The following is a 26,848-nucleotide window of genomic DNA, read 5'->3' as shown; positions in this document are numbered from 1 at the left end:
CTTATTGACCGAAGTTGGAGGGCCAATCCCTCAGCTGTCTCAAGATTACCCTAAGGCGTGTTCACACCATCTCTGGAGTCCCCCAGCCAGACTGAGCTTCAGTCGTCCAGAGACAGTGATGGCCTTGATAATGCACCGTTAATGTCCACCCTCCCTATTTCACTTCCCCACTCCCCTACTGTCATTTCCCGGGTTCACCTCTCAAATAAACCACTTGCACTGGAATCTTTGTCTTCAGGTCGGCTTCTGGGAGAGCCAAGCTCAGACAAGTCTATTCTCAGGACTAGGATGCCTGCCCCAGGGCATGAACGTCTTCGTGATTCTTGCTGTAGGCTCAACACCTATTTAAACCAAGTTAATCACCTCTCTGTTGTTCGTGTGGCTGATCCCACTTGAAGGCTCAGGCTCTTGGATCAAATTCTGGGAAACACGCTCACACAGCTGAGTCGTGTCCTGCGCACCTTCCTGATGGTTTCAGTCCTCTACTTGGACTTGGAGAGCTCTGAGCAACTGATAATGACCTTGGGCATTGGAATGGTGGGTGGTATTCTCTTGATATTTTTTAAACATGTATGTAGGTGAGCCTTCCAGGTTTGCTCACATAGGCTTGGTTATTTGCTTCTATAGGGTGCCTGATAACCTGGATCTTGAGGGACAGGCCTGGAATAAAGGGTGGAAGTAGGGGTGGGGAGAGAACTGTAGAAATGGGGTCTCAGGGAGAGGCCCCCAGAACACCAAGTCCCTACTTCCTGTCAGTACCCCCAGAATCAACATAAACTATAAAACCTTACCTTATCCCCACTGGGCCGTCTGTCCTAGCCAGCCACACCTCCACACTTTTGCATATGCTGTTTCTCTGCTGAGAATGCCTTCTCTTAAACGCTTGCACACTTAGACCCTTTTCCAAGAACATCTCAACTATAAACCTCTTCTCTGAAGCCTCCTCAGGCTCCATGGAGTTAACTACTGCTTCTTCCCTGCCCTCACAGCACTTTAATCTACTACTTCCATTTTAGCACGGCTTGAAAGTTTTTAGCCTTAAAAAAGAGCACAGGAGAGAGAGAGAAACTATGAGAATTTAAATGTCCAAATAAATCTGCTTACGGCCTTTTTAGTTTCCACTTTTGCCTATTGTGGGTTCTGTCGTATCTTCCAAGAAGATATGTTGAACTTCTAAGCCTTGGTACCTGTGAACATGACCTTGTTTGGAAACAGGGCCACTTCAGATGTCATCAAGCTAAGAAGAGGTCCTGCTAGATTAAGGGGGACCCTGATCCAGTGACTGGTACTTTATCAGGAGAGGGAGACCCGAACACAGTGACAGGCACAGAGGTGAGAAGGCCATGTGACAATGGAGGCAGGGACTGAGGAGATGCGGCTTCAAGTCAAGGAACATCAAGGGTTGTTGGCAAAACCAGAAGCTGGGAGAGGCAAGGAGGGATTCTTCCCAAGAGACTTCAGAAGGGTCATGGCTCTTCTGTCACCTTGGTTTCAGACTTTTGGCCTCTGGAAGTGTGAGAGAATAAAGTTCTGTTGTTCAAGCCACAAGTTTGTGGGACTTTGTCATGGCAGCCCTAGCAAACAAATACAGTGACCACGTAGCCCAGTGAGGCCATGTGCCATCCATCCATCCATCCATCCACTCATTCAGCATCTCCTGAGACCTACTATGTGCCAGGCACTGTGCTAACCTCTGGATCCTAAGTAGGAGAGTGACATGATCAGGTCTGAAGGTCAGCCGGGTCACCTGGTGGCAGCAGGAAAGGTGGGTTGGAGCAGGTGGGACTGGAGGCTCATGAGGAAGTGCTGCTAAGAGGTCAGAAATAGTAAGGACAGTGGCTGGGGGGCTGGAGGAGAGAGGAGCAGTCTGAAAGGTTATTTAGGAGGCGGAAATGTCAGGACAGTATCTAGACATAACTCAGTGGTTATTATTTCAGTTGAATTTTTGTCTGGCCTCACTGATTGGGCCCTGAAAGTCATGGTGGAAAATTGAAATGTTCCAGCTTGGGTGTTAGAAGGCACTTCTTTTTCTACCAGTAATGTCTACTGTATTTCAACCTTGTCAAGTCTACCTCCTAAGTATGGCAAATTTTTATTATATAAATGATAATACACAGCACGTCTGTATTATATTATTATTTACATTCCTTTCTCCCTTGTTAGGCTCTGAGCTCATGAGGTCAGGGAGCTGTGACTTCCCATTTTTCTACCTGTAATACCCAGTACAACACTAGTCTCTGCTGTTTGGTAGAACTTTGTGGAAGTAACGAATCTTCTTAAATGTAAATGGCATAATTTATGGTCTCTTGTTTTGTGGTGAAGTGTTCACGCCAAGAGTCCTAAGGAGGCTCTCCCACCACTCCCTACACTCTGAGTTCTGGAACTCAGCACCCTCCCCCTCGGGAGGGCAGCTGCCACCTTCCTTGGGACTTTGCCTGCCACCTTGAACCCTGCTGTCTGAGATTTCCATGTTATCTGCTCATCTTATCCCCCTGGCTAATTAGAGTTACCCTTTAAAAGCTAACTTAATTGGAAAATTGCAAACTAATTTAGATATGGTATCGTATCTCCAAAAGGGAAATATTAACTCATTTTAAGCCATGACTTTGTAGTAGAAGACACAGAATTGCAAAATAAGGCTGTTGCTTTTTTATAGCACAAAAACTCTCCCTTTTGAATTCAGTTTGACTTCTCATTTCGAGACTCTTACAGACACAACACATTTCATGGAAAAAGTGGCCTCAGGGAAGGGTAGCCTCCTCTTCCCATATCCTTCCCAAAATTATCAGCTAAAAGGATCCCAGGTTCAGTCTCCCGCCCCTGCGACCTGTTGTATGATCTCTGGCCTGGGGGCACAACCTCACCAAGCTTCAGTTGCTTCCTCCATAAACAAGGGATGGTAATAGTGTCCACCAAGTCTGTGCCAGGATGAGACAATAGGGTTGGTAAGCACAACATACAGAGCAGCAGTGCACATCTGGAAACACCCCTGGCCCCTGCTGCCTTCTTCTGCACGCCCACCCCGCAGTAGTCTGGAATGAGGCCGTATGGCCATGCTGTGTGATGCCTCTGAGTCTTTGCACAAGCTCTTCCCCTTTTGGACCACTCTTCCCAGCTTCTCCATGTGGCCAACTCTTGTCTCAGCATTGCCCGTTTCGGGAGGCCTTCTGGATGTCCCCTCTCCCACCATGCTTCCCGGCCCTGGAGGATTTCTCACACCTGCCTCTTTGTTGCCACAGCGGACTGTGTCACCTCTGAATGCAGCTGCTCCTCCCGGACTGGTAGCACTCTGTATTTGTGGAACAGATGAATGAACGAATGAATTAATAAATAAATGCACAGACTAGTCACGTTTCTACCATCACCAAGCACGGACTTCTCTGACACGTTATCCTCTAAAGTGGCCTGTTGTGCCGTCATGACTGCTTCTGTCCACCTGAGTCACATATAATTGCCATCCTGGCAGCTCTCCTGCTAACCCAGCACTGTCAATAGGACTTTCCATGATGATCTGCACTGTCCAGTATGGCAGCCACCAGCCCCATGTGTCTACACAGCCCTTGAAATGTGGCTAATGTGGATGAGAAATTTAATTTCATTGCGATTAATTTATATTTAAGTTTAAATAGCTCCATGCTATCAGCAGCAACTGTGTTGGACAGCACAGCCAACCTCCCACATGCATGCCTTCCTGGACATGCCCTCTTAACTGAGGACACCATAGCTTGCAGCATAAGGCCCAAATTCTTACAGTCCGGTACAATTCAATCCCTAAACCACTTTCCACCCCCATCTCAGAGGTAGTGGAAATGAACAGTGGTTGCAAGTACAGCCTCTGGAGCCAGGCAGGCTGGGTTCAAAGCCCAGCTCTGGGGTGCTGGGCAAGTTATTTAGCAACTCTGTGCCTCACTTTCCTTATCTATAAAATGGGGCTAATCACCTGTACTAAAGTTCTTGCGAAGAGGGCATGAGTTCGTACATGCAAAAGGCTTAGAAGATTGCCCAGCACATCGGAAGCTCTCAATAAATGGCACCGACAACTATCATTATCTCTCACTATGTCCCAGGCAGAGCCGGCTCTGCTCCTCACTGTCCACCTGCTGGGATTGACTAGCTCCATGCCACTGTTCCCACTGGTCCTCCTGCCTGAAAGAGGAGTCTCCCCTCCTCCTTGCCCATCCAACGACTTCCCACTCCCAGGGGCTCGGCTGTTCATCTCCTCCTCCAGGAAGCCTTCTTTCATAACCCTCCCCAGCCTGAGCAAACTTTCCCTCCTCAGGACACCCATGATACTTCTTATCTGTGCCTCTTCAGGAGCAGCTATAATAGGCAACTAGTTATGACTGATTGTGTACAGCCAGACTAGAAAAAACTTGAAATCCTACACTAGGTCATGAGTGTTTACTTCCCTTCCAGTGACAGGCCAGAGGTGTATGCACTGTAGCTGCTCCAAACAGTTAATATTTCTGGTGACCATACTGGCTGATTTCTCCAATTTTCCTCTCTTTTCCAAGAAAAGAAAGGAAGGGAACATGCTATGAGCTCCTATTGTGTTCTAAGTACCAGTGCAGACACAATCACTCAGAGTGTATATTGTTTAATTTAAACTTTGCAGCCACCTGGTGAGGCGGGTATTATAATTCCTATTTTAAAGGTCGGGAGACTGAGGGTCTGAGATTTAAGCCGGTGGTTCAGGCACTCAGCTAGCGAGTGGAAGAGCTGAGACTCTAATGGAAATGGGTCTGTTGGGGTAGTAAGTCTCCAAAGTTGGCTCCAAAGGCCTTACACAGCCCAGATCCGATATTCACACTGCGGTGTGGCCCCTCCCCGCCTCGCAGTTTGTGCTAACCAGGAGAAGTCAGGGGAAGCGAAGCTATGCCAGTTCCGGCTTCAGCCTTAAAAGAGACTGGCAGCTTCTGGTTTCTCTTGCCTGAGACGCTCACTTTTGGGGACCTTTTGCTGCCATGAAAGAAATCCAGCTATCCTGCTGGAGAGATCTCATGGAGAAGGTCAAGGACAGGTCCTGAGGCCACATGGAGAAAAGAGGCCCAGGCCCAGCCCTCCTCGAGTCCCAGTCAACTGCCAGCTGACTCGTGACCACGTCAATGAAAGCAGAAGAGCTGGTTGGCAGAGACCAGTCAACCACAGAGCTGAGTGCACAGAACCCACAGACATAATACGGCTGTTGTTTGAAGCCACTGAGTCTTAGAGTGACTTGTGACACAGCAATGAATGACCAAAACTCTTGTGTAAGATAGCGACTTCCTTTCATGTTCCCATTGCCCCGTCCTTTTATGCACTGGTCGGTTTTTGTCCTATTTTAAGGCAGCAAATACATTTTAGAAGCTGTGGAACACCTACTTTTGCTCTCATATCTTCTCTTTTCCACAACCAGCAGCTTCAAAAACTGGGCAGCGTTACTGGACAGTGGAGAAGAACATGCACTGACCAGCTGCTGACCTTAATCAAATTCCTCCACGTCTCTGAGGCTGTAAAAATGAGACTGCTAATGACTCTCTCCCCAGGATTAAAGATGGCTAATAAGACACTTAGCACGCTACTTGGCATGCATCAAGCATCCAGTGAATGGTGTTTATCAGAGGCTGGAGGACCAGCCAGGAGACAGCTCCTACTGGCGACACATTCCTTGTCCCACTCTTCCCATATTACCAAAGACAGAGAAAACAGGGGTCAGACTTTCGAGGTTCCAGAGCAATGTCAGAGCCTCTTGGGAAAGAACAGCTGCTTCTTGTTATCTCTGTTTATAAAGAGGGAGGATGGATGTTTGACATAAAAGCAGTTCTGTGAATCACTGCACTGCACTGCCTCTAAATGCCTTGGGAACTAGATGTCCTTTGGGATATGCAGACTCAGCCCCCCAAACAGAAAGAACATCACGAGAGCCCAAGGAGGCAGAGACTGACTCTTATTAATCACCTCTGTGTCCTCAGAACTTGGCATGTAGTTGGTGTAAGTCCCAAGAAGGCACAGAATTATTTTTCTGTTTTGTTCACTGCTGTATTTCCAACACATAGTAGGAAAATTGGTTATCTTCCCTGAGTTTTCTCATCCCCAGAACGCTGCTAAGAACACCCATCTCACAGGATTATATAAGGCCAGAGCAAGCTGGTACATGGTGAGTGCTTCACAAAGCACTAGGCTCAGCGCATGTTCTCGATGGATGGGGGCCATTGCTTTTCTGAATATACAAAATGGACAAGAGAGGAGAGCACGGTCATGGCTTCACTTATATAACGTGACTATAATCCTCCCAACAAACCCTGTGACACAGCATTGCCAACCCATTTTCCAGAATAAATTGACTTTCAGCAGGGTCATGTGACAAGTCACAGTTTTTAAATCACAGGGCTGAGCTCCCAGCCCAGGTCTTCTGATCCCTATAAGCTCTGAGCTCTTCTCTTTTGCACCAGAGCTGCCACCTCTGCTGGTGCAATTTTTTCCCGAGCCCTCAGTGTACGCCAGACATGCTCCTTTAATCCTCACAAGGACTTGGTGTTCACAATCTAGGAATAAATAACCTTGTCATGAATACACATGTCTAGACCAAGCAGCAGAATTAACTGGCAAGTTATTGTGGGTCTGAATGGAAAACGTAGGTCAAAGGGAAGTGCCTGCCAAGACAACAGGGAAGAAAGGGCCACAATAGTAAGTGTTTGGGGGCGGGGCTTTTGCTAGACCCTTGATTTTCAATACTCTTGAGATTGTGATATCATTATACCTCCATTTTACAGAAAAGGGAGGAATGTGAATCTAGCATCAACTCAAACACATAGCATCTCAGCACCTGCTGGAATCACGTGGAGACAGTTTAAGCCTACTGAGGGCTGAGATGTACCTTCAGAGAGTCTGAATCAATGGATCTGGAATGGGGCCTGGCTCTGGTACTTTTGAAGCTCCCAGCCAGGTGACTGGAATGTGTGGCCAGGGTGGAGCAATGCTGGCTGGGCTGCTCTCAGGGCTCTGAGCTCTGAGAGGCTGGAACAGTCCAAGCCCAGCCCTGACACCAACTACACGTCGCTGGTTGCTTAAAGGCCACACCACCAGCTTTCCTCACTCCACCCAGAGAATGGCTGGTTCTGGTTCTTTTTTTTTTTTTTGGTTGGGGGAGGTAATTAGGTTTTATTTTTAGAGGAGGTACTGGGGATTGAACCAGGACCTACTGCATGCTAAGCGTGCACTCTTAACACTTGGAGCTATACCCTCCCCCTGGCTGGTTCTTTCTTAAACCAACATGAGCCAACTCATGTTAACTCATCACCAGACATTCATGGCAATTTGAATATGGATTTTAGGTAACGGCATCACATGGGGGACCCCCAAATCCAGTATAGGCATTGTTTCTCCCTCTTGATGGGCCAGAAAGTTGGAGCTGAAGTTTGTTGTTTACTATTCCTTATGATTCCTGAGTAGAGTTTTTGGTTCCCTGTATTTATTGTTTTCTTTTTTTTATTGAAGTATAGTTGATTTACAGTGTTGTGTTTCTGGTGTACAGCATAGTGATTCCGTTATACATTTATATTCTTTTTAATATTCTTTTTCATTATAATTTATTACAAGGTATTGAATATAGTTCCCTGTGCTATACAGTAGGACATGTTGTTCATCTATTATGTATATAGTAGTTTGTATCTGCTAATCCCAAACTCCTAATTTATCCCTCCTCCTCTTTCATCTTTGGTAACTTTGTTTTTTATGTCTGTGAGTTTGTTTCTGTTTTGTAAATAAGTTCATTTTTATAATTTTTTTTTTAGATCCCACACATAAGTGATACCATGTGATATTTGTCTTTCTCTGACTTCATTTAGTATGAAAATCTCTAGGTCCATCCATGTTGCTGCAAATGGCATTATTTCATTCTTTTTTATGACTGAATAGCATTCCATTATATGTATATATACTACATCTTTATTCAGTCATCTGTTAATGGACATTCAGGTTGCTTCTATGTCTTGGCTATTGTAAATAGTGCTGCTATGAACATTAGGGTGCATGTATCTTTTTTTTAATTTTTGGGGGGGAGAAGTTATTAAGTTTATTTACTTACTTACTTACTTACTTACTTATTTTAATGGAGGTACTGGGGATTGAACCCAGGACCTTGTACATGCTAAGCACATGCTCTACCACTGAGCTTTACCCTCCTACCACATGTATCTTTTTGAATTAGAGTTTTCTCTGGGTATGCCCAGGAGTGGGATTGCTGAATCATATGGTGATCTATATTTAGTTTTTTAAGGAATCTCCATATTTTTCCCCATAGTGGATGCACCAAATTACATTCCATTCAGCAGTGTAGGAGGGTTTCCCTTTTCTCCATACCCCCTCCAGCATTTATCATTTGTGGACTTTTTACTGATGGCCATTCTGACTGGTGTAAGGTGATACCTCATTGTAGTTTTGATTTGCATTTCTTTGATAACTAGCAACATTGAGCATCTTTTCATGTGTCTGTTGGCCATTTGTATGTCTTCTTTGGAGAAATGTTTATTTGGGTCTTCTGCCCATTTTTTGGATTGGGTTGTTTGTTTTTTGTTATTGAGTTATATGAACTGTATATTTTGGAAATTAAGCTCTTGTCAGTTGCATCATTTGCAAGTACTTTCTTCCAGTGTGTAGGCTGTCTTTTCATTTTGTTTAGTTTCCTTCACTGTACAAAAGCTTATAAGTTTGATTAGGTCCCATTTGTTTATTTTTGCTTTTATTTCTATTGCCTTGGTAGACTAACCTAGGAAAACATTACTACAATTTATCTGTATTTATTGGTCAAATGGGTATATGAAACATTTATGTTTACTTCTCCAAAAAATGATATATAATGAATTAAGTTGCTCATTACATATGATTTTTTTCTTGGAGGGGAAGTAAGCTCAGGGACCTTTATTCAAAACAATACAAAACAAAACAAAACACCTATACCATCTCTGCCGAGTAAGTTACCATGCTGTATAGCAAGAATTCACATGGTTGATGTGCTCTGGGCTCCCCTAAGGCCAGGTGTCCTCGATGGTCCTGACAGTCTCTCTTCTGATCTTAAACATCTCCACCTGCTGGACTGGATTATGTCAGTGTGCATACCTAAGCAGAATGCAGCGTTAAATGATCCCGCCAGTTTAAACCCAGCAAAAAAGTAGCTTTTCTTGGTTAATCCAAAAGTGGAGCTGGAAAGGGAGAGTTGGGGACACAGAGGATTAAAGATTAGCTGGGACACATGGCTGGGGAATTGACCTTTGACCAAACATAAATAAGGCCAGCTCAGCTTTCCCCATGTGCGTGAAGAGATACCCGGCCCTCAGAGAGGGGAAAGCAAAGGGAGAAGCAAGTGGCATTAGGAGGGCAGGAGATGTAAATGAGGGAAGCTGCAGGAGAGCAGGAAGGAAAGAAAAGGAGGAGCCAGGAGCAGTCGCCTTGGACACAGAAGCATCTGTTCACTGTTAACAGCGCTCTCGCTCGGAGGCCCCTGCGATGGATATAATATTTGGCAGAAATAAGAAGGAGCAACGGGAGCCTGTGAGGGCCACAGTGACAGGTGAGCGTTTTGTATAAACGATGGGTTCTTCTTATATGTTTACATGTACACTTTTCCCCTCTGTTTATAAAAGTAATGCTTATTGTAAATTATTTTTGGAAAATCTGGAAAATGGTATATAGATGGGAAAAATGACCTATAATCCAGACATACTCTCTTTGAAAATCTGGGTGTGCTTTTATGCGTTGTAACTCAGTTTCCAAGGAGAGAGAGTTCGTGGTTCTATTACTAGGAGAAAAGTCCCAGGACTGCTGCGGTTGGCATTGGGACAATGGGATTCTTCCGCGAATTGTGACCCTTTCGGAGTGCTTGATGTATTTGTGCAAACATGTGCACCCCGAGTTAATTTCAAAATAATACGAGAAGCGTGTGTGAGCGCCCACTCCTGCACGTGCGCGCTGGGCGGCCTCGCGGAGCCCGATGTGATTTCCTCCAAGGTCGTGTTTCAGGATGCGAGTACCTGCAGAGCCAATGAAGCGGGCTCAGGTGTGAGCCTCTGCAGGCACCTTCCTTTAGCGGGCTTTCCCTGCTCTTCTGTGTGGCCTCTTTCCTGGGACCATCTTGTTTACACTCTACGGGGCAGTGAGTGGGTCCAAACTCTCTGGTCCGGCAGTGGCGCTGAGAACCGTGAGCGGGTTGGCAGTTTTCAGCTTGGGGTAGATAGATAGTTTTCACAAGGAAAGGACGGCGGTGCCTTTTGTGAGGCATATCAGATTGGAGGTTTTCAGCTGAGGAATTGCTTTGGAAGGCTTCTGAAAGAAAAATACAGCTTTTATGTGGTTTTATTTCTGACTACAGAGGTAATCAGAAATCTGTATGTGTGTGTAGCACATATATATAAAACTTGCCATTGAGAGAACACAGAGGGAAATAAAAATCAGCTGTATTTCCATCTCTTAAGCCCTATTAACTGTTTAAAAACTTCTGTCATTTTATTTTTTTTCGAATAGTTTTATTTATTTACTTAATTTGTGGAGGGGAGTAATTAGGTTTATTTATTTTTAGAGGAGGTATTGGGGATTGAATCCAGGACCTCCTGCATGCTAAGTATGCACTCTGTCACTTCAGCTATACCCTCCCCACTGTCATTTTATTATTTGAAGGGAAATTAATGAGCTTATAGAAAATTTAATCCTCTGAACATTTAAAGGGGGAGCATGTGTGTGTTCTTTATTCTGTAATTCTTTTTTTTTCAGTTGAAGTATAGGTGATTTACAGTGTCGTGTTAGTTTCAAGTGTATAGCACTGTGATTCAGTTATAGGTATATATTTATTTCAGATTCTTTCCCATTACAGATATTAGAGGATATTGAATATAGTTGCCTGAAGCACTATTAATATTTGGGCCTATTTTCTTCAAGTTTTTAAAACATACATAAATATGGATAGTACAAAGATAGACTGATCTGTCAATAGATAGACTTTATATATAAATATTTTTTCAAAAAACAAATGTCCATTTACTATTAATTTTTTATTCTTAAAAAAGGGGTCCACAATGTCTATCCTTTTATACTCTGGGGTACCACAAACATTTTGCCATTATACTCCCTTTACACCTCGTGTTTCGTGACTGGGTGGAAATGCTTGGAAATCGTAGAAAAGAAGGATCCTAGGACCTGAGATGCTGAAGGGAGTTCTCGATCTGGATGAGCTGTTCTAAGAGGATGGTCCCCAGACCTGCAGCATCAGCTTCCGCTGGGCTCTTGTTAGGATCAGATTCCTGGGCCCACTTCAGACCCACTGAATCAGATACTCTTGGAGTGAAGCCCAGACACCTGTGTTTTCACAAACCCTCTGGCTGATTCCAAGTCGGGGAACCACTGCTGTAAATGATACCTCCCTGCTTGACATGTGTGAAGCTGAGGGCCATGGAGGAGCAGCAACTCGCCCAATACCTGTTGGCCAGCAGGGGAGGGGCTCCAGCCTCCAGCAGGCCTTCAGCCCCAGGTCAAGTCTGATCAGCTGGTCAGCATCCACTGGCAGACAGCTCACCAAATGTTGTGCCTGTGGGGACATGTCTGTCCCGGGAGGCCAGGCCAAGTCTCTGGCTTCATGTCTAGCTGTGCATTCTCCGCTCTGAGGCCCCCTTGGCAAGTTACTTAAGCATTTCCTGCCTCTGTTTCCTCTGTGTCTGATAAAGCCAGCATGTACCTACCTCACGGGGTTGCTGCAGTGACTCAGTGATTTACTCCACCTGCAACACAGTACCTGGCACATCCTGCTCAATAAATTTTCTTATCCATGCTCAGATTCCCCCTTCCCTGCTCTGCCTCAACCTGCTCCTTCTGTGTCCTGGGTTTCTGTGAATAGTCTCACCCAAGGCAGGAGACTGGGCTGACCTTTTTGCATGCTCCCCTCCCCTTCCCTCTACATTGAGTCAAACTCCAAGTCCCTTTGCTCCACCCATTTTCCTTTGTCCCCACTGCTGCTACCCTGCTCCTCTCTCTGGTCTTCCTACCTCCCCTGGGCTCCTCTTCCCGTCCACACCCCACACCACAGTCAGAAACAACTTTTGAACCCCCAAATCTGATCATATTCCACTAATAGGAGAGGAGGCAGATCCTTAGAGACAGTAGGTTAGTGGGGGATGGGGATTGACTGCTGATGGGTACGGGGCCTCTTTTGGGGGTGGTGGAAATCTTGTGGAATAGGGGTGATGGGTGCACAACATGGCAAGTATACTATAACCCCCTGAACTGTACACTTTGAAATGGTGGAGTTTATGTTATATGGATTTTATCTTAATTTTTTTAATTGCAGAAAAAAATCTGATCCTGTTGTTCCCTGTTATCCCCATCAAAGGCGTCCCATTCTTCTGAGCACCAACTCAAAGCTTAGTGTGGTCTTGTTGACCTTTGTCACTGGGCTCCTACTTCACTCTCCAGCCTCAGTACCTGTAGCCCCCCGACTGTGGGAACAAAGGAACGAGCCTTGGGCTGGAATGGTAAACAAGTTATAAAAAGCTGCAGACTCAGAGGTGAGAAGGCTGGTTAGCCAGTGACGAGTTAAGATCTCCAGAGGGGGGCAACCTAAGACAGGCACAGCCACCTAAGTCCAAAAAGAATATTGTTAAGCAGCTGTTTCTCGTACATTCTGCCCTGATAAGCTGTAAGGCTCACCAGTGCCAACACGAACATGATTTACCAAAATATAAAGGGTCTTCTGACCTTGAGCCAGACACTTCCAGTTAACCATTTCCCTTATCATTCTTCTTTACTATATAAGACTATGTAACTTAATAAAGCTTTAGAGTAGCCATCAGCTCTCTCTGCATACGGTGTGTATGTGTACATGACATTGCGACACCAACAGTACCGTTTCACGGACGCTTTCCTTGAAAGTTACAGGCTGGCTCTGACTAAACAGCTTGCACGTCTCCTGGTCTTTGAACTGGTCTTTGAGCTCTTGGTTCAGGTTCCTCCAGAGATAAGAGTTCAAGCGTAAATAGTTAATTTGGGATGTGCTTCCCAAGAAACACTGGAAGGGAAGCCAATGAGAAAAGCACTGTCAAGCTGTTGAAACTGAATCCTCAGGGCAAATCATAAAACATGTCTCACGTTGTGTTAGCCGAGGGCACGAAAGCAGTGGTCTCTGACCCACAGCACCCCATCCATTGTTGGGTGAGAGCAACTTCCAGGGGCATTAACTCTCCACCTGCTTCCAGCTTGTCCACGTGTGGACAGAGCTGCTCCACAGTGAGAACAAAGCCCTCAGGCGGAGAGCTGCAGGTCTTCGCCAAAAGTAGCCTTCGGGGAGGGATGAAGGCCACAGGGACATGGGCGGGGCCCCAACGGCGCCTGCTACAGCCCTGTCTCTTCAGCAGTGCTGCCCAACAAAAATATAACACATGCCTCACATGTACTTTAAATTTTTCTAATAGCCACATTCGAAGAAAGTACAAAGAAGCAGATGAAATTAATTTTGATAGTGTATTTTATAGTAATTTAATTTTGTTACTATCCACCTACTCCAAGATGAAAACTGCCAACCTGCTCATGGTTCTCAGCACCACTGCCAGACCAGAGAGTTTAGACCCACTCACATATCCAAAAAGTTATCAGTCCAACGTGTGATTAATATTTTTAAATTGCTTATGAGATACTTTACATTTCTCTCTCATAATGAGTCTTTGAAGTCTGGTGTGTAGGTTTTTGGGGGTTTGTTTGTTTGTTTTGGGGGGTTAATTAGGTTTATTTATTTAATAAATTAGTAATTAGGTTTATTTATTTATTTTTAATGGAGGTACTGAGGATTGAACCCAGGACCTCAGCGTGCTAGGGATGCACTCTACCACTGAGCTATACCCTCCCCCCTGGTGGGTGTTTCACACTTAAACAGCACATCTCAGTTCAGATGAGCCATGTTTCTGGTGCCCAGTTTTGCCACATGGAGGTGGTGGCTACTAGATGGGCCTGCACAGCTCTAGAATGTTCTTTCCTCCTGCCTTTGTGAGGCAAATACCTACTCCCACAAGACTCAGCCAGGTCACCTCCTCCAGGAAGCCTTCCTCACTTTCCTGATCTTACCCCGCCTCAGAGTGGGGTTCTGGTCCACGTGGCACCCGTGCTGAGTCTGCTGTGTTGCCTTCATCACAGTGTATTTTGAGTGTTTTCCTTTGTCTCTGTCTCTCGATGGATGGTGAGCGGCCTGGGGACAGGGATGATGCCTGATCACCCTCAGTGTTGGCACAATGCCAGGCATATTATACTCTTTCTAGAATGAATGGGTGCAGCAAAGTGGTATAGGGGCTCTCTGGCCACTTCTTTTAGCTTTTTGGTTTAGACGCAGAAACTGGAAACTGAACATTCTTTCTCTTCCCAGGCAAGATTCCATCATGGCTGCAGGGAATCCTGCTCCGCAACGGGCCTGGGATGCACACAGTGGGCGAGACCAGATACAACCACTGGTTCGATGGCCTGGCCCTGCTCCACAGCTTCACAATCAGAGACGGTGAGAGTGCCCTGTTGGTTTGCTTCAGATGCATAACAAGTGACCAGCTTAAAACAACACACACATATTCTTTTTTTTTTTTTTTAACACACACATATTCTTTACAGTTCTCCAAGTCAGAAGTCTAACATGGGGTTCCCTGGACTAAAATCAAGGTGTCGGCTGGGCTGTATTCCTTCTGGAGGTTCCAGGGAGAGAATCCATTTCCCTGCTCCTGCTCACCAGGCAAGCGAGAGCCGTGTCCATCATGTCCCTGAGTGGACACTGAGCATAGGGAGTAAGTAGGAGGTGCCACCACTAAGGTGAAATTCCGAGTTCAGGCGACTGACTCAGGGGGTGGCTTGTATACTCTCTGCTATTCGCCATCTTTTATGGGATGGTGAGTCAGGTGTAAGCACAAGAGGAGGCACAGAGAGGCTGGGGAAATGAAGGTCATTACACCCACAGGTGCTGGAGACAGGAGGCGGGGCACGCAGGCCACGTGGGAAAGATACCAGGGTGGTCTGGAGGCAGAAGACAGGAGGGAGTGAACTCTTAGACTGCGGCCTTTATTGGGGTTTCTGAGCGCAAGACAGGGCAGGGTGGACAGCCTAAGCCTGGCTAGTTGGAATGATTTTGGTGGGCTTTGGGCAATGGGGATGGTCCCTCATTGCCCAGTGCTTGGCCCTGGGATGATTAAAGCAGAGAGATATTGCCCCCTGGGGACTACAGACAGGATGGAGGAGGGAAGGCTCTGGATTGGTTAGTTTGCCTATTAAAGACGTGCTGGGTCCTTTGCCACCTCTAAGAATTGCGTGGTACAGGGAGGGAGAGTCTCTCCCCAGCCAAAGATTCTTAAAGATGTGAAAACACCATAATACACAGAAAGTAATAAATAGATATGAGAAAGCAGCATGAAAGACTCAGTTCCATTCATAATCTGGAACCGTCTGGAAAATGGGAGGCCCAGGGAGTGTAGCCAATTACTCGCCTTCCCCTGCCTGTCCTGCTCCTGAACTTGGACATGAATGAGGGCGTGTGCCCACTCGGCTTTGTGAAGATCAGTCACCACTCTCCGGCCTAGGTAGAGGCCCCAGGGTGCAGGGTCCCTATTGACATTGTTGTGTCTGCATCACTTAGCAGGAGGCCAGGCCCAGGAGGCACTCGGGAGCTCCATGGAGCTGACATGGCATGAACAAGGTGACGATGTTCTGGTAGAAGGAGGCAGGGTTCCTGGTCTGTGTCTTCAGTACTCACTGCCAGAAGTGCTTGCTGGTGCCTGGCCTGTGCTTCACGCCCAGCCGCACCTCAGCCCTCACTACAGCTCCTGAGGAAGGTGGCACTGTCACTGTCTCGTTTTACAGGTGGGCGTCTAAGGCCCAGAGAGGCCAAAGAACTTGCCCGAATGTACCTAGCCAAGACATGGTGGTAGTCAGATATAAACCCGATGCTCTTTTTTCATATAAATTTTAATTTATTAATTTTTTATCTTTTGGAAAGGAAGTAATTGTTTGTTTTTTATTGTAATAGAGGTACTGGGAATTGAACCCAGGACCTTTGCATGCTAAGCATGAACTCTTACCACTGAGCTATACCCTCCCCTGCTCCACCCCCATGCTCTTTAAAGGCAGAATCCTAAGTCCTCACTATTATGCAATTCTGTCACCGTTCCCCACTCCTGCCAGCTACCATCTCTCCCCAGCTCTCCAGCCCAGTCCTCTCCAGGCAGCCAGATTGCCAGTGTCCATGTAGCACAGTCTGGCCTCATCACTTCTCTCCTCTAGAACTCTCAATGGCTCCCCAGTGTCTCACTGTGGAAATATAAACCAAAAATGTTAAATATTACTATACATAGTTCAAGAGGACAGGACAGAGTAATCAGGGTTCTCTGATTTGTAGGTAACACAAAGCCAGCATTTCTCAAAAGGTGGTTTGTGGGCCTCCTGCATCAGAGTCCCCCAGGGATGCTAGTTTAAGCTGTGAATCCTGAGACCCCACCCAGGGCTCAAGTGAATCATCATCCTGAAGGGTAGGAATAGAGCAGCTGTGTTTCCCAGATGACTTCGAGCACCCTGAGGGCGTGGGGCTCAGGCCTCTGGGATCTTTTAAAAGCACCAGGAGGATCTAGGGTACAACCAGCATGGAGAATGGAAATTAGTGCCAGACAAGGAAGAAAGGCCTGGAGTAGGAAAGCAAAAGACAGAATATGGTTTGTGACATTAAGCAAAGGCCAGCAGAGCATAATTCTTAAAAAACTAACAAAGATTTGAATAAAAAAAGGCACAGTGGAGATGGGGAAGCCAGGAGAAGGGTATATAGGAGCACTCTTTTCTGTTAAGTCTAAAATTCTTTCAAAATTAAAAGTTTTTGTAAAGCAGGTATGGCAGTGAGTCGATCCAGTTCTCCCTCAGCAATAGGTCTGATAGCTTTCCAATAAGAGCAAAGTCGTTGTCCCGTGAGGATTCCAATGTGTGGGTTCCAAGAGCCAGGGTCGCAGAGATGTAGAGGCAAAAAGAGCTTTTGAGAATGTAGCCTTTCCAAAGCTGACTATTCTTTTTTCAGTTGTTATAGCTCCATGGCAGCCTTCTGGAAAGTTTGCTTTTTAGAAAAATTTTAATTAAAAAATTAATTTTATTTTTAAAATAACCAAACCACCCCCACCAGACCATCACGCTGGACCCAGTTCTGGAAGATCCCAGACGGACACGTTTGTTTACTTGTGTCTCTTTAGAAGGAATGTGGCTGATTGGGCTCCAGAGAGCAGGAGGGGAGGGTAGGGGCAGCGGTGCTGGGGATTGTTCTGTGGCTTGTTTAATCTCAACCTCAGTGTGAGTGTCAGCCTTGAGCAATTCCAGAGACACATTTCCCCAAGGCCCCCTGAGTGCTCCCTGTTCTGGGGCTGGTTGTTTATAGGAAATGGGCCCCTGTCGACAACCACCCTGGTCTGGGTGCTTACATTTCACGTGAACAGAATTCAGCATTTTTAGCAAAGCACCTCAGCCAGTGCCTGTGGGTGGCCACCTCAGAGAGACTGACCAGAGGAGGGCTGGCTGGCTCAAGGGGAGACCAGGGTGGCCCCAAAGCAGGGTCTGTGTAGCACGTGGCTAAAGACCATTGTGTTGGCCTCACCAACCCCCAGGTGAGTCTTCCTGCCTCCAAGACTCTGGCGAATCCAGAATTCTTGCAACCATCACTTATCAAGTGCATGCTGAGCACCAGTGGGCCAAACTCCTTCTGTCATCCCATCACATTTAAAACTGCCAACCCTAGTTGGGGAGAACTCTGTGATCCCCAACTTCGAGTTGAGGAAATGGAGGTTTGGTGAGATACAGGGACTCACCCTAGGTCACACGGCTTAGACTGGGACTTGCCCAGAGCCAGAGCCTTGCCCGTTCTACCTGCTGTATCTCAAAAGCATATGTTGCTTTTTATTGAGCACCTACTATGTGCTAAGTGCTTTCCAGCCCTTAAATGTCACAGCAGCTCTGTGAGGAAAGTATCTTGATCCTCATGTCAGAGCAGAGGAGACTGAGGCTGGCCTCTGACACCAGGTCAGGTGCATGGCTTACCAGATGACAGAGCAAGGACCCATAGCCACGTGGAGACTTGAATCTCCTTGGGGTGGAGATCTGGCCTGTCCTGCTCACCATGATATACTCACATCCTGGCTCCTCCAGGTGTTTAATAAATACTGATGAAATGCATGAACCCAGGGCCCAGTTAACTCCAAAGCTCCTGCTCCTAACCATTCCTGCTGCCCCAGGAACAGAGGTCCCCCTACCAAATATCTCAGAGGTACTTATGTATAGTAGCTCCCCTGAAAAGATGTTTGCCAAGAGGATAGGTGATTACCTATCCCTCTGGGACACACAGTTTACCTCCTGAAGACTCGAGAAAGCAATGGAAGGTCTTTCATGGTCTTTTCCAATTTTATTGTGATGAGTGTTGGTATTATTGTTATTGTTGCTACTTAAGTGCACAGGCTGGAGTTATTACCCTCACCTCCTTTGGACATGGGGGTGAAAACGATCCTGAGGGCAAAATGAATCGAGGCTGTTAGAAGTCAGGTGGTTCCCCTGCAGGGAGTAGGGTTGGGGGGCAGTGACGGATGAGGTACGAGGGGCTTCCCAGAGGCTGCTCATGTTCTGTTTCTTGATCGGGAAGTAGTTTATTGGGGTAGGTTTAGTTTGTGAAATTCCATCAAACTGTACCATTACGGCAGCACACTTCTACAGATATATTTTTAATAACAAGGATCAGGCAGAATGGTCCATGATGTGTTCACTGTGTCAGGATCTTCCGACTTCTAGCCGTCGAAATCCAGTCTACTATTCACTAGCTGTGTGGCTTAAGGCAAGGTACTTAACCTCTCCGTGCCTCAGTGAACTAGCTGGGAAACTGCAGGGTCATGAGTGCCCAAGCCCTTTGCATTTCATTTTGTAAGAAATTTGAAACCTTCAGGCATTGTTTATATTTTGTTTTATTTAGCTGCTAATTAGCAAATGACATTAAGTTGCTTTTTTTCCCCTAAAGAACACATTTCTAATTAGAATCTTCTCTACACTTCCAATGTTTAGAAGATTAAACAGATAATACACATAAAGTGCCCTCACAGTGTTTAGCACACACATGCTCAATAAATATTATCACTAAGTTCCATTTTCTTTCCTGAAAATATAAAAAGGCCCTGAGAAAGAATTTCTTGGGATGCTTACTCTCCCTGAAGCCCATCATTGTGCCAGTGGATATACAGTGGGTATTTCTCTGATCTCTTTTTTATGGGAATGAAATGTCAGTTTGTCCTGGGCCCAACTCTTTTGCACATTATAATTGTACCAACACTGAAAGCATATGTTAGCTCCGCCTCCCCCATCTGTTGTGGTTCAATTCTACTCATCCTTGAAGTAGTTCAGTTCACCTCCTCCATAAAGTCTCTCCTGACCCACCCACATCCAGCTAGCGAGGGCATATGTATCTCTCTCTCCATTTACCTCTTTCTCTCCTTCTCTCTCCCTTCTTCCCTCTCCCTTTTGTCCTCTCTCCTCTTCCTTCCCCCTTCTCTCCCCAGAAGGGACCTGTGAGTGTATTACATGTTACTCTGCATGTTAAAATAGTCTTTGCAGATGTGATTAAGTTTAGGACTTTGAGATGAGGAGATTGTCCTGGATGATTAGGGTGGGCTCAGTGTCACCACAAGGGTTATCATAAGTGAAAGAGGAAGGCAGGAGGGTCAGAGTTAGAAAAGCTGTGACAATGGAATCAGAGGTCAGAGTGATGCAGCCAAGAGCCAAGGAATACAGGCAGCTTCTAGAAGCTAGCAAAGCAAGGAACAGATTCTCCCCTAGAGCCTCCAGGAGGAACTAGCCCTGTTGACACTTTGATTTTTGCCCTGTAAAATCCATTTCAGACAGTGTCTTCCAAAACGGTATGATAAATTTGCATTGTTTTAAGCCACTACATTTATGATAATTTTTTACAGCAGCCACAGGAAATTAATATAGGTCTAGAACCATCTGGTATGTTTTCAGGTTGGTCTTGACTGACTAGTCAAGAGTGCATGCTTTTCTGGAATAAGCCAGATTCTCTCCAGTGTCAAGATGAATTACACATCAACATGTATACTGACCCCCTACTGTGTGCAGAATTGGTTGTAAGAGTGCCCCCTGTTTGCAGTAGATAGCGAATGTTACTACAGAGGATGAATTGTCGACAAAGGGCTCCCAGAACTGAATAGGGCCCTGGGGGAACCCAGCCCAAATACAGGGCCTTCTGGACCAGTCCTCCAAATCTGGACCTTACCTGGAGGGATACCAACGCGGTGGAAGGGATGGTCGATGGCCTGGGTCAGCACCTCTCTGGGTGATGCCGGACTAGGCGATGCAACGTTTCTGAGCCTCAGTTCCCTCACGCAGGACGGAGCTGAGAAAGGGAATACCTACCTTGCCTTGTTGTTGAGAGTTTCACTCAGCCTTGCCAAAGTGTGTGTGAGAGTTCACGCCAAGTGCTTGTTGTATCCGGCACACATGTTTGAGGGACTGTCCTAGTGCCCCTCATCAATCCCCCACTCCCCCACCCCTGGTCAAATCCCTAGAGTGGCTGAAATGAGCTTCAGAGCCCCGTAAAGATATCACTCTGGGACGAGTCTGCTTCTTCTCTTTCAGGTGAAGTCTATTACAGGAGCAAATACCTGAGAAGCGATACTTACAACTCTAACATTGAAGCCAACAGAATTGTGGTGTCAGAATTTGGGACAATGGCCTATCCGGACCCCTGCAAAAACATATTTTCCAAGTAATCGTCCATTTTGAATCTGGTCCTGCTTTCCGATATCCTGGATGGTCAAAACAATCCATGTTTGCTTCTCCAATGGTTGTCTTTAGGGTAGATGTAAAATGTCCCATGACTGGCCTTTGACCACATTTGCTACAAGATTCTTAATCACTGATAGCAAGAGAGGCAAAGAGTATCTGATAGATGATTAGGTATTCTGACACAAGGCTGGCAGGAGAGCATTTTGAAATTAACTATCAAAATTACAAATGCACGTTCCCTTCAGTTCAGAGATATACTTGGCTTGTGTGTGAAAGGACAAACTTATAGGGTTATTCGTGGCTGAATTATTTGTTTTAATGAGGAACAGAAAACAACTCCAATGTTCATCAACAGGGGAGTGGTTAAATAAATCACAGCAACACCGTACAAGAAAACACCAGGCAGATATAAAAAGGAATGAGGATGCTCTCTCTGGACCGAATGACAGATTTCCAAGCTACACTGCTAAGTGGGAGGGGGAAAAAAAAAGCTAAGTGTACAAAGAGCATATAATATACTCTGATCTGTGTAAGAAGGCAGGAGGAAATCTAGATTTATTTTTACTTGCATGTGCAGCAACCCTGGAAGGATGTATGAAGGAGGTGGGGAACTGACAAATGAGGGAAAGGGTAAGGGAAGAGTTTCCGTTGTAGACATTTAAAATCATCTGGGTTATGAACGTATTACGTTTGCAGCCATTAAATTGTTGGCCAGGGAATGACGCTAGCAGTCAGTATCTCCTTTGAGGTACTCTTGAGACGTAGAAGGGTTGTGAAATGTCTTAGGGGTAGACTGCCCAGAGAGGGAAGATTGCTTCTGCTTTTCCAGAGCTGACATCATCTCTCCAGTCCCAGTATCCAGTGCTTGGGCTGGTACACAGCAAGTAGGGAACTCCTATTTGCAAATGGGGGTAGAGCCAAGAAGGAGCGGGAGGGAAGGAATTTAAAACCACAGTCTGTGGGGCATCCTTGCTATTACACTGTTTGCCAGTAGGGGGAACACTAACCAGTACATGGATCCAGGACTTGCATTCCTCTTGGGAGCTTGCCTTCCTCCTATGAGCTAGCCTTCTAAACAAATGATCAGTTCTTAACTCATAATTAGTTTGCTTTCCTTTAAAAAAAAAAAAAAACTAGCTAACTAATTTCCTGGACATGTTCGAAGTAACCAGGGTGGACTCATATTCCTGTCCAAAGCAGAGATTAGCTGTTTTGCTAGTTATTGGGGGGCCACTATGGGCACGTGTATGGTTTCTGTATAGCTTGTTAAAATACTTCAGAACAACTCACCAGCTCTTCATGGCTCTTGTGTGAGACCTCTGGATTTGGGGATCCCAGGAGGGCTCATCTGGCAGCCATCGTGTCCCAGCTGACTTCCTTCTTAGCCGATTCAGTGTGGTGGTATCTTTGGGTGGCCTGGTTATCTGAGTCCTCTGAAGTTCTCAAGTGACCCACTGGGACCCGGTACTTTTTCTTCCCTTCACTGAAGTAGGGTGTTTTAAGTGGTAGGAAAACTAAAACCATCTCGAGAACTTCCCAGCTGAGGGGACACAGCCCTTGGCCCCACTGATTTGCTCTCCCCAACAGGGCTTTCTCCTACCTGTCCCACACCATCCCTGACTTCACAGACAACTGCCTGATCAACATCATGAGGTGCGGAGAAGACTTCTATGCGACCACAGAGACCAACTACATCAGGAAAATCAACCCACAGACCCTGGAAACCCTGGAGAAGGTATCAGCAAATCTACAACCAGCCTCGCTTCCTGGCTTTCAAAAGGGACCCTCTCGGTGAGGCCAGGAAGCCTGCAGGAACTCTCGGAGGAACACTCCTCTGATGCCCTTGGGTCTTGGGCTCCGCCTACTCAGCACTTAGCACTAGATTCTAGGCTTCCTTATGGCAGGGACTGTGTCTTTTCATCTTCACGTTTGCATTCATTCCTAGGACTCCCGTAACAAAGTGACACAAACTAGGTGGCTTAAAACAGCAGAAATGTATCCCCTCACAGTTCTGGAGGCTGGAAGTCTGAAACCATGGTGTCAGCAGGGCCATGTTCTCTCTCTCAAGTTTCTAAGGAAGGTCCTTCCCTGCCTCTTCCAGTTTCTGCCTGGTTGCTCGTTGGTTTATAGGTGTCTCACTCCAATCTCTTGCAAAGATACAGATCATTGCATGATGACTCACCCTAAACCAGGATGACCTCGTTTTAACTTGATTACTTTTACACAGACCCTATTTCTTAAAATAGGTATGAGGGTTAGGACTACAACCTCTTGTTGGAAGACTTAATTCAGTCACTAACAGTGTCCGTAGCTCAGTGGAACTATGACGAATAACTGGGCTGGATGGCCCGGGACTCACAGCAGCCCACCCTTGTATTGACCTGAAGAAGGAGACATTAGGCAGACAGCAAGGGTACAAAAATCAATGCCCAAGCAGCTACCTTTTCTGGGCAGAATGAAGTCAACATTTTCATGAAGATCAATAGACCCACTTTCAGTTTTCTCCAGCTGGCTGTTCAAAGCCTCGATGTCTGTGCAGTGCATTTTAACACTCTGTTAGAGGGAGTGCTTTTCTTAGCTGTGAAATTACGTTCAGCTCCTTCTAAGCGAGGTGGCATAGGTCCAACTGATGTACGCTTTCCACAGAGCTGCAGAGAGGAAATACTAGGAGAGAACAGGCATCGCCTGACTTTTGGCCAGAGGTTGTGCTATTCTGGGGGACAAAGAGCAGACGGTTGCTCGGCCACCCCGTTGTTCTAAGGTTGTGGCCTGTTCGGAGTGGAGGTCATCACTGAGCTCATTAGTCAAGTTTCCTTTTGACCAAATGCCTTTGTAATCTCTCCGTTCCCAGAATAACCCTATGAGAGAAGCCACTGTGGAACACGAAAGGGGAAAATTTAAATGACTTCACCAGAATGACACAGAGAAGTGGCCAAGATCAGCCCTAAGGCTGCCTCTCTTCCCTAATTGTTGCTTGGAGCTCTCTGCAGTGAGGCATCCGGTTTCCACGCTGAGGACTCCAGCGGGGCTAGGCAGCAGGATAGGAACAGCTGTCACAGAAAACACACATACCTGTCCAAGTCCCCTGTGACCTATTTGCCGTGAGAGGCCCCGTAAGGTTATATCAGGTCACGAGGAAACATCTTCTCTAAAGGTGATGTCTGCCTTATTTTCCAATCAGGAGATGTGCAGAAATAACCATCATCTCTCAGAACCTGGAATCAGCCAGCATTTCACAGGATTTCACCCTCTTCCCCTTTTAAAACCAGGTGGCTGTCACATTTTGCAGGTTGATTATCGTAAATACGTGGCTGTAAATCTGGCAACGTCGCATCCTCATTATGACGCAGCTGGAAATGTTCTCAACATAGGCACCTCCATCGTGGACAAGGGGAAGACGAAATATGTGATCTTTAAGATCCCTGCCACGGTACCAGGTGGGTCACTCTGGGGTACCAAATGGGTCGTTCTGTTAGTAAAGCCCAAACACCAAGGGCAGCTCCTTTGGAAGAGTTCTGATTTTGGTCAGTAACATAAAACTTAACCTGACACTGGCCTTCATAGATGATTCAGAGGACCATGAACTCACTTTTCTTTCTTGGGAGAAAAGAGATGACACTGGGCTTCCTTTTGGAAAACATGAATCACTTTACTATTCCAACCTCCTTCTCTTTAGATTTCTGTTCATTAATGCATTAATTTACCCATTTTTCCTTAATCATCTACCTATCAGTCCATTCATTAATCTGTTCATCGTCCATCCATCCATCCTTCCACCTACCCATCCACCTATCCATCCATCCTTCCTTTCATTCATTCATTTTTCAGTTCTCTGACAAACCTTCATATGCCAGGGCTATGCTGCCCGCTTTCATCCCAGTCCCTGAAGCCGGGCTCCCAGGGCTGTTCAGGGAGCTCAGCCCTGCTGGGATCCATTCCAGATCCCCACCCTGTTCTCCGGGCCTTCTGGACCTCCTCCATTTAGGGCCGGAAACCTGGCCCAGAGCCCAGGATGATTGTGATTGCATGTTCCTGAGGGGGAGGAGGGTGGGGCTCCTAGCCATTATTTGTCCAGGACCCTCTTGGGAACCACACCCAGGAGACCAGGCCTCCGAGGTTGGCTGCTTAGGGCTCAGGAGACAGTGCATAATGACAAAGGTGCTTGGCCAGACCTTCTGGTCTAAGAAGATGGGTTTCCATCTGTGATCCCTGCTGGCCCCTCTCCCCCACAGTCCTATAGAGCCTCCCGAGAAGTTCCAGGCTCTGCTGGCCAATGCGAGCCCCAAAGGTCAGGGTACAAAGAGTATTCTTATTAAATGGAACTCCCATTAATTAAGCCAATAAAGGGACATAGGGTCTGGCTCAGAATCCTAGAATGTCAGAGATGGGGGTGGTCCAGGCATCTGAGTTTGCCACCTCATGTTACAGAGGAGGACCAGGAGCCCCAGGGGGATCAGGTGACGTGCCTGGTCACACAGCTCACAGGAGCCACAACATCAGGAAGCAGGTACCTTCCACACACCTGCTCCAGGCTGGTGGCTTCGCTGGGGTTCACATCTGTCTCCTGCCTCCCAGGCCGGGGTGCCCTTCCTTTCAGTTTGCTTTGTGTTCCATTTGTTTTGTGAGGAAAAGAACTACTCCACAACCCCGCAGCATCCCTCCCACCAGCCAGCTGTTTACAGGGTGTGCAGGTGGCCACAAGAAAGGTGGGGACGCTTGCAGGTAACTCATTATAACCCAGCCCCGGGCCTGGGTGGGGAGGCCTTTTGGCCAGCAGATGACTCATACTTGCAGGGGAATAAGAAAGCTGAACAGTCCTCAGCACCTTCCTGTTAGGGCGCTGGGCAAGGTACTTGGACTCCTGCGGTATTTCCTTCAGTCTGTCCCTTGCCTCTGAGGGGGAGAACTCCTAATGACAGAGGAGATAGCCAGGCTCAGGGGCTGTGTCGTCTTGGCTTCACCCTGTGCTTTTGGCCATAATGATGGACCGTCCCACCAAGCCTTAGTTTCCCGTCTGTAAAATGGGAATGGTACAGCCAACCTTGACTGTCACCATAGGCACTTAGGCCCATTTCCAGGTATTTCAGAACAGGCAGTGCCAAGAGAAACTCGTGGAAACCCTGTGAAATACGTGTCACATGATGGTTCTCAGCAAAGTATCAAAGCTTAAGCCTGGGAAGCTGGCCTGTCACCCAGGAGCTGGACGGAAATGCAGAGCCTCAGGCCTCAGCCCCACAGGCTGAGTCAGACTCCACATTTTGTCATGACCTCCAGATAATCTGTACATGGGAAAGTTTAAGGAGCATTGCTCCAAGCAGGGGTTGGCAAACATCTTCTATAAAGGGCCCCAGAATAAATATTTGAGGTTTTGCTGGCTGTATTGTCTGTGTTTCATCTGCTCAACTCTGAATCTCAAAAGCAAAGCAGTCATGGGCCCTGCAGGAAGGAGGCAGTGTGGCCATGTTCCAGATCAACGTTTTTTATAAAAGCAGGCAGAAGCTAGGTTAGCTCCAGGCCAGAGTGGCAGATGCCTGGCCCAGAGACCTAGTGGTCCCGAGGCCCAGAGGCCCGGTGATACGATGGATTCGGACGCCGAACCAGATTTCACAGGAGTGGGCCTGCGTGGGAAGGGCCCTGTCCCTGGGTGGGCTAGGCAGCAGTCCTTGCACCCATTTGCTTGTCTTCTCAGCGGCCGGGTGGGTTTGAGGGCTCGGCTGCAGGAGACGGTGGCCTTGCTGTTCCGGTCCTGCGCTGTTCCTGAGGCTCGCTTCTCTTCAGGGGCTGGGAAGAAGGGCCAGAAGCCCCTGAAGCACACGGAGGTGTTCTGCTCCATCACCGCCCGCTCCCTCCTCTCCCCGAGCTATTACCACAGCTTCGGAATCACAGAGAACTACATCATCTTCCTCGAGCAGCCTTTCAGGATGGATATCCTCAAGATGGCAACTGCCTACATCCGGGGAGTAAGCTGGGCTTCCTGCCTGGCTTTCCATGGGGAGGACAAGGTAAGGCCGGGCTGCAACCCCCTGTCCCCGCAGGAGGATGGTCAGAGTGGAGGGTG

The 26,848-nt window shown here is 46.8% G+C and overlaps 1 protein-coding gene across 1 annotated transcript in view; it reads left to right on the top strand.

Moving 5' to 3' along the window:
* Nucleotides 1-9,134: 9,134 nt before the first annotated feature.
* BCO1 (beta-carotene oxygenase 1) overlaps nt 9,135-26,848 on the top strand; it is a 34,722-nt gene continuing 17,008 nt past the window's right edge. Inside the window, exons 1-6 of the mRNA XM_010980483.3 lie at nt 9,135-9,547; nt 14,372-14,500; nt 20,641-20,770; nt 22,378-22,525; nt 24,080-24,227; nt 26,569-26,792. Of these exons, the coding sequence (XP_010978785.2) occupies nt 9,484-9,547; nt 14,372-14,500; nt 20,641-20,770; nt 22,378-22,525; nt 24,080-24,227; nt 26,569-26,792 (843 nt within the window). The 5' untranslated portion in view covers nt 9,135-9,483. The remainder of the gene's footprint in view (nt 9,548-14,371; nt 14,501-20,640; nt 20,771-22,377; nt 22,526-24,079; nt 24,228-26,568; nt 26,793-26,848) is intronic.

This window comes from Camelus dromedarius, chromosome 9, assembly GCF_036321535.1.
Source record: "Camelus dromedarius isolate mCamDro1 chromosome 9, mCamDro1.pat, whole genome shotgun sequence".
NCBI lineage: Eukaryota > Metazoa > Chordata > Mammalia > Artiodactyla > Camelidae > Camelus > Camelus dromedarius.
This window is presented reverse-complemented; position numbering and strand designations above follow the sequence as displayed.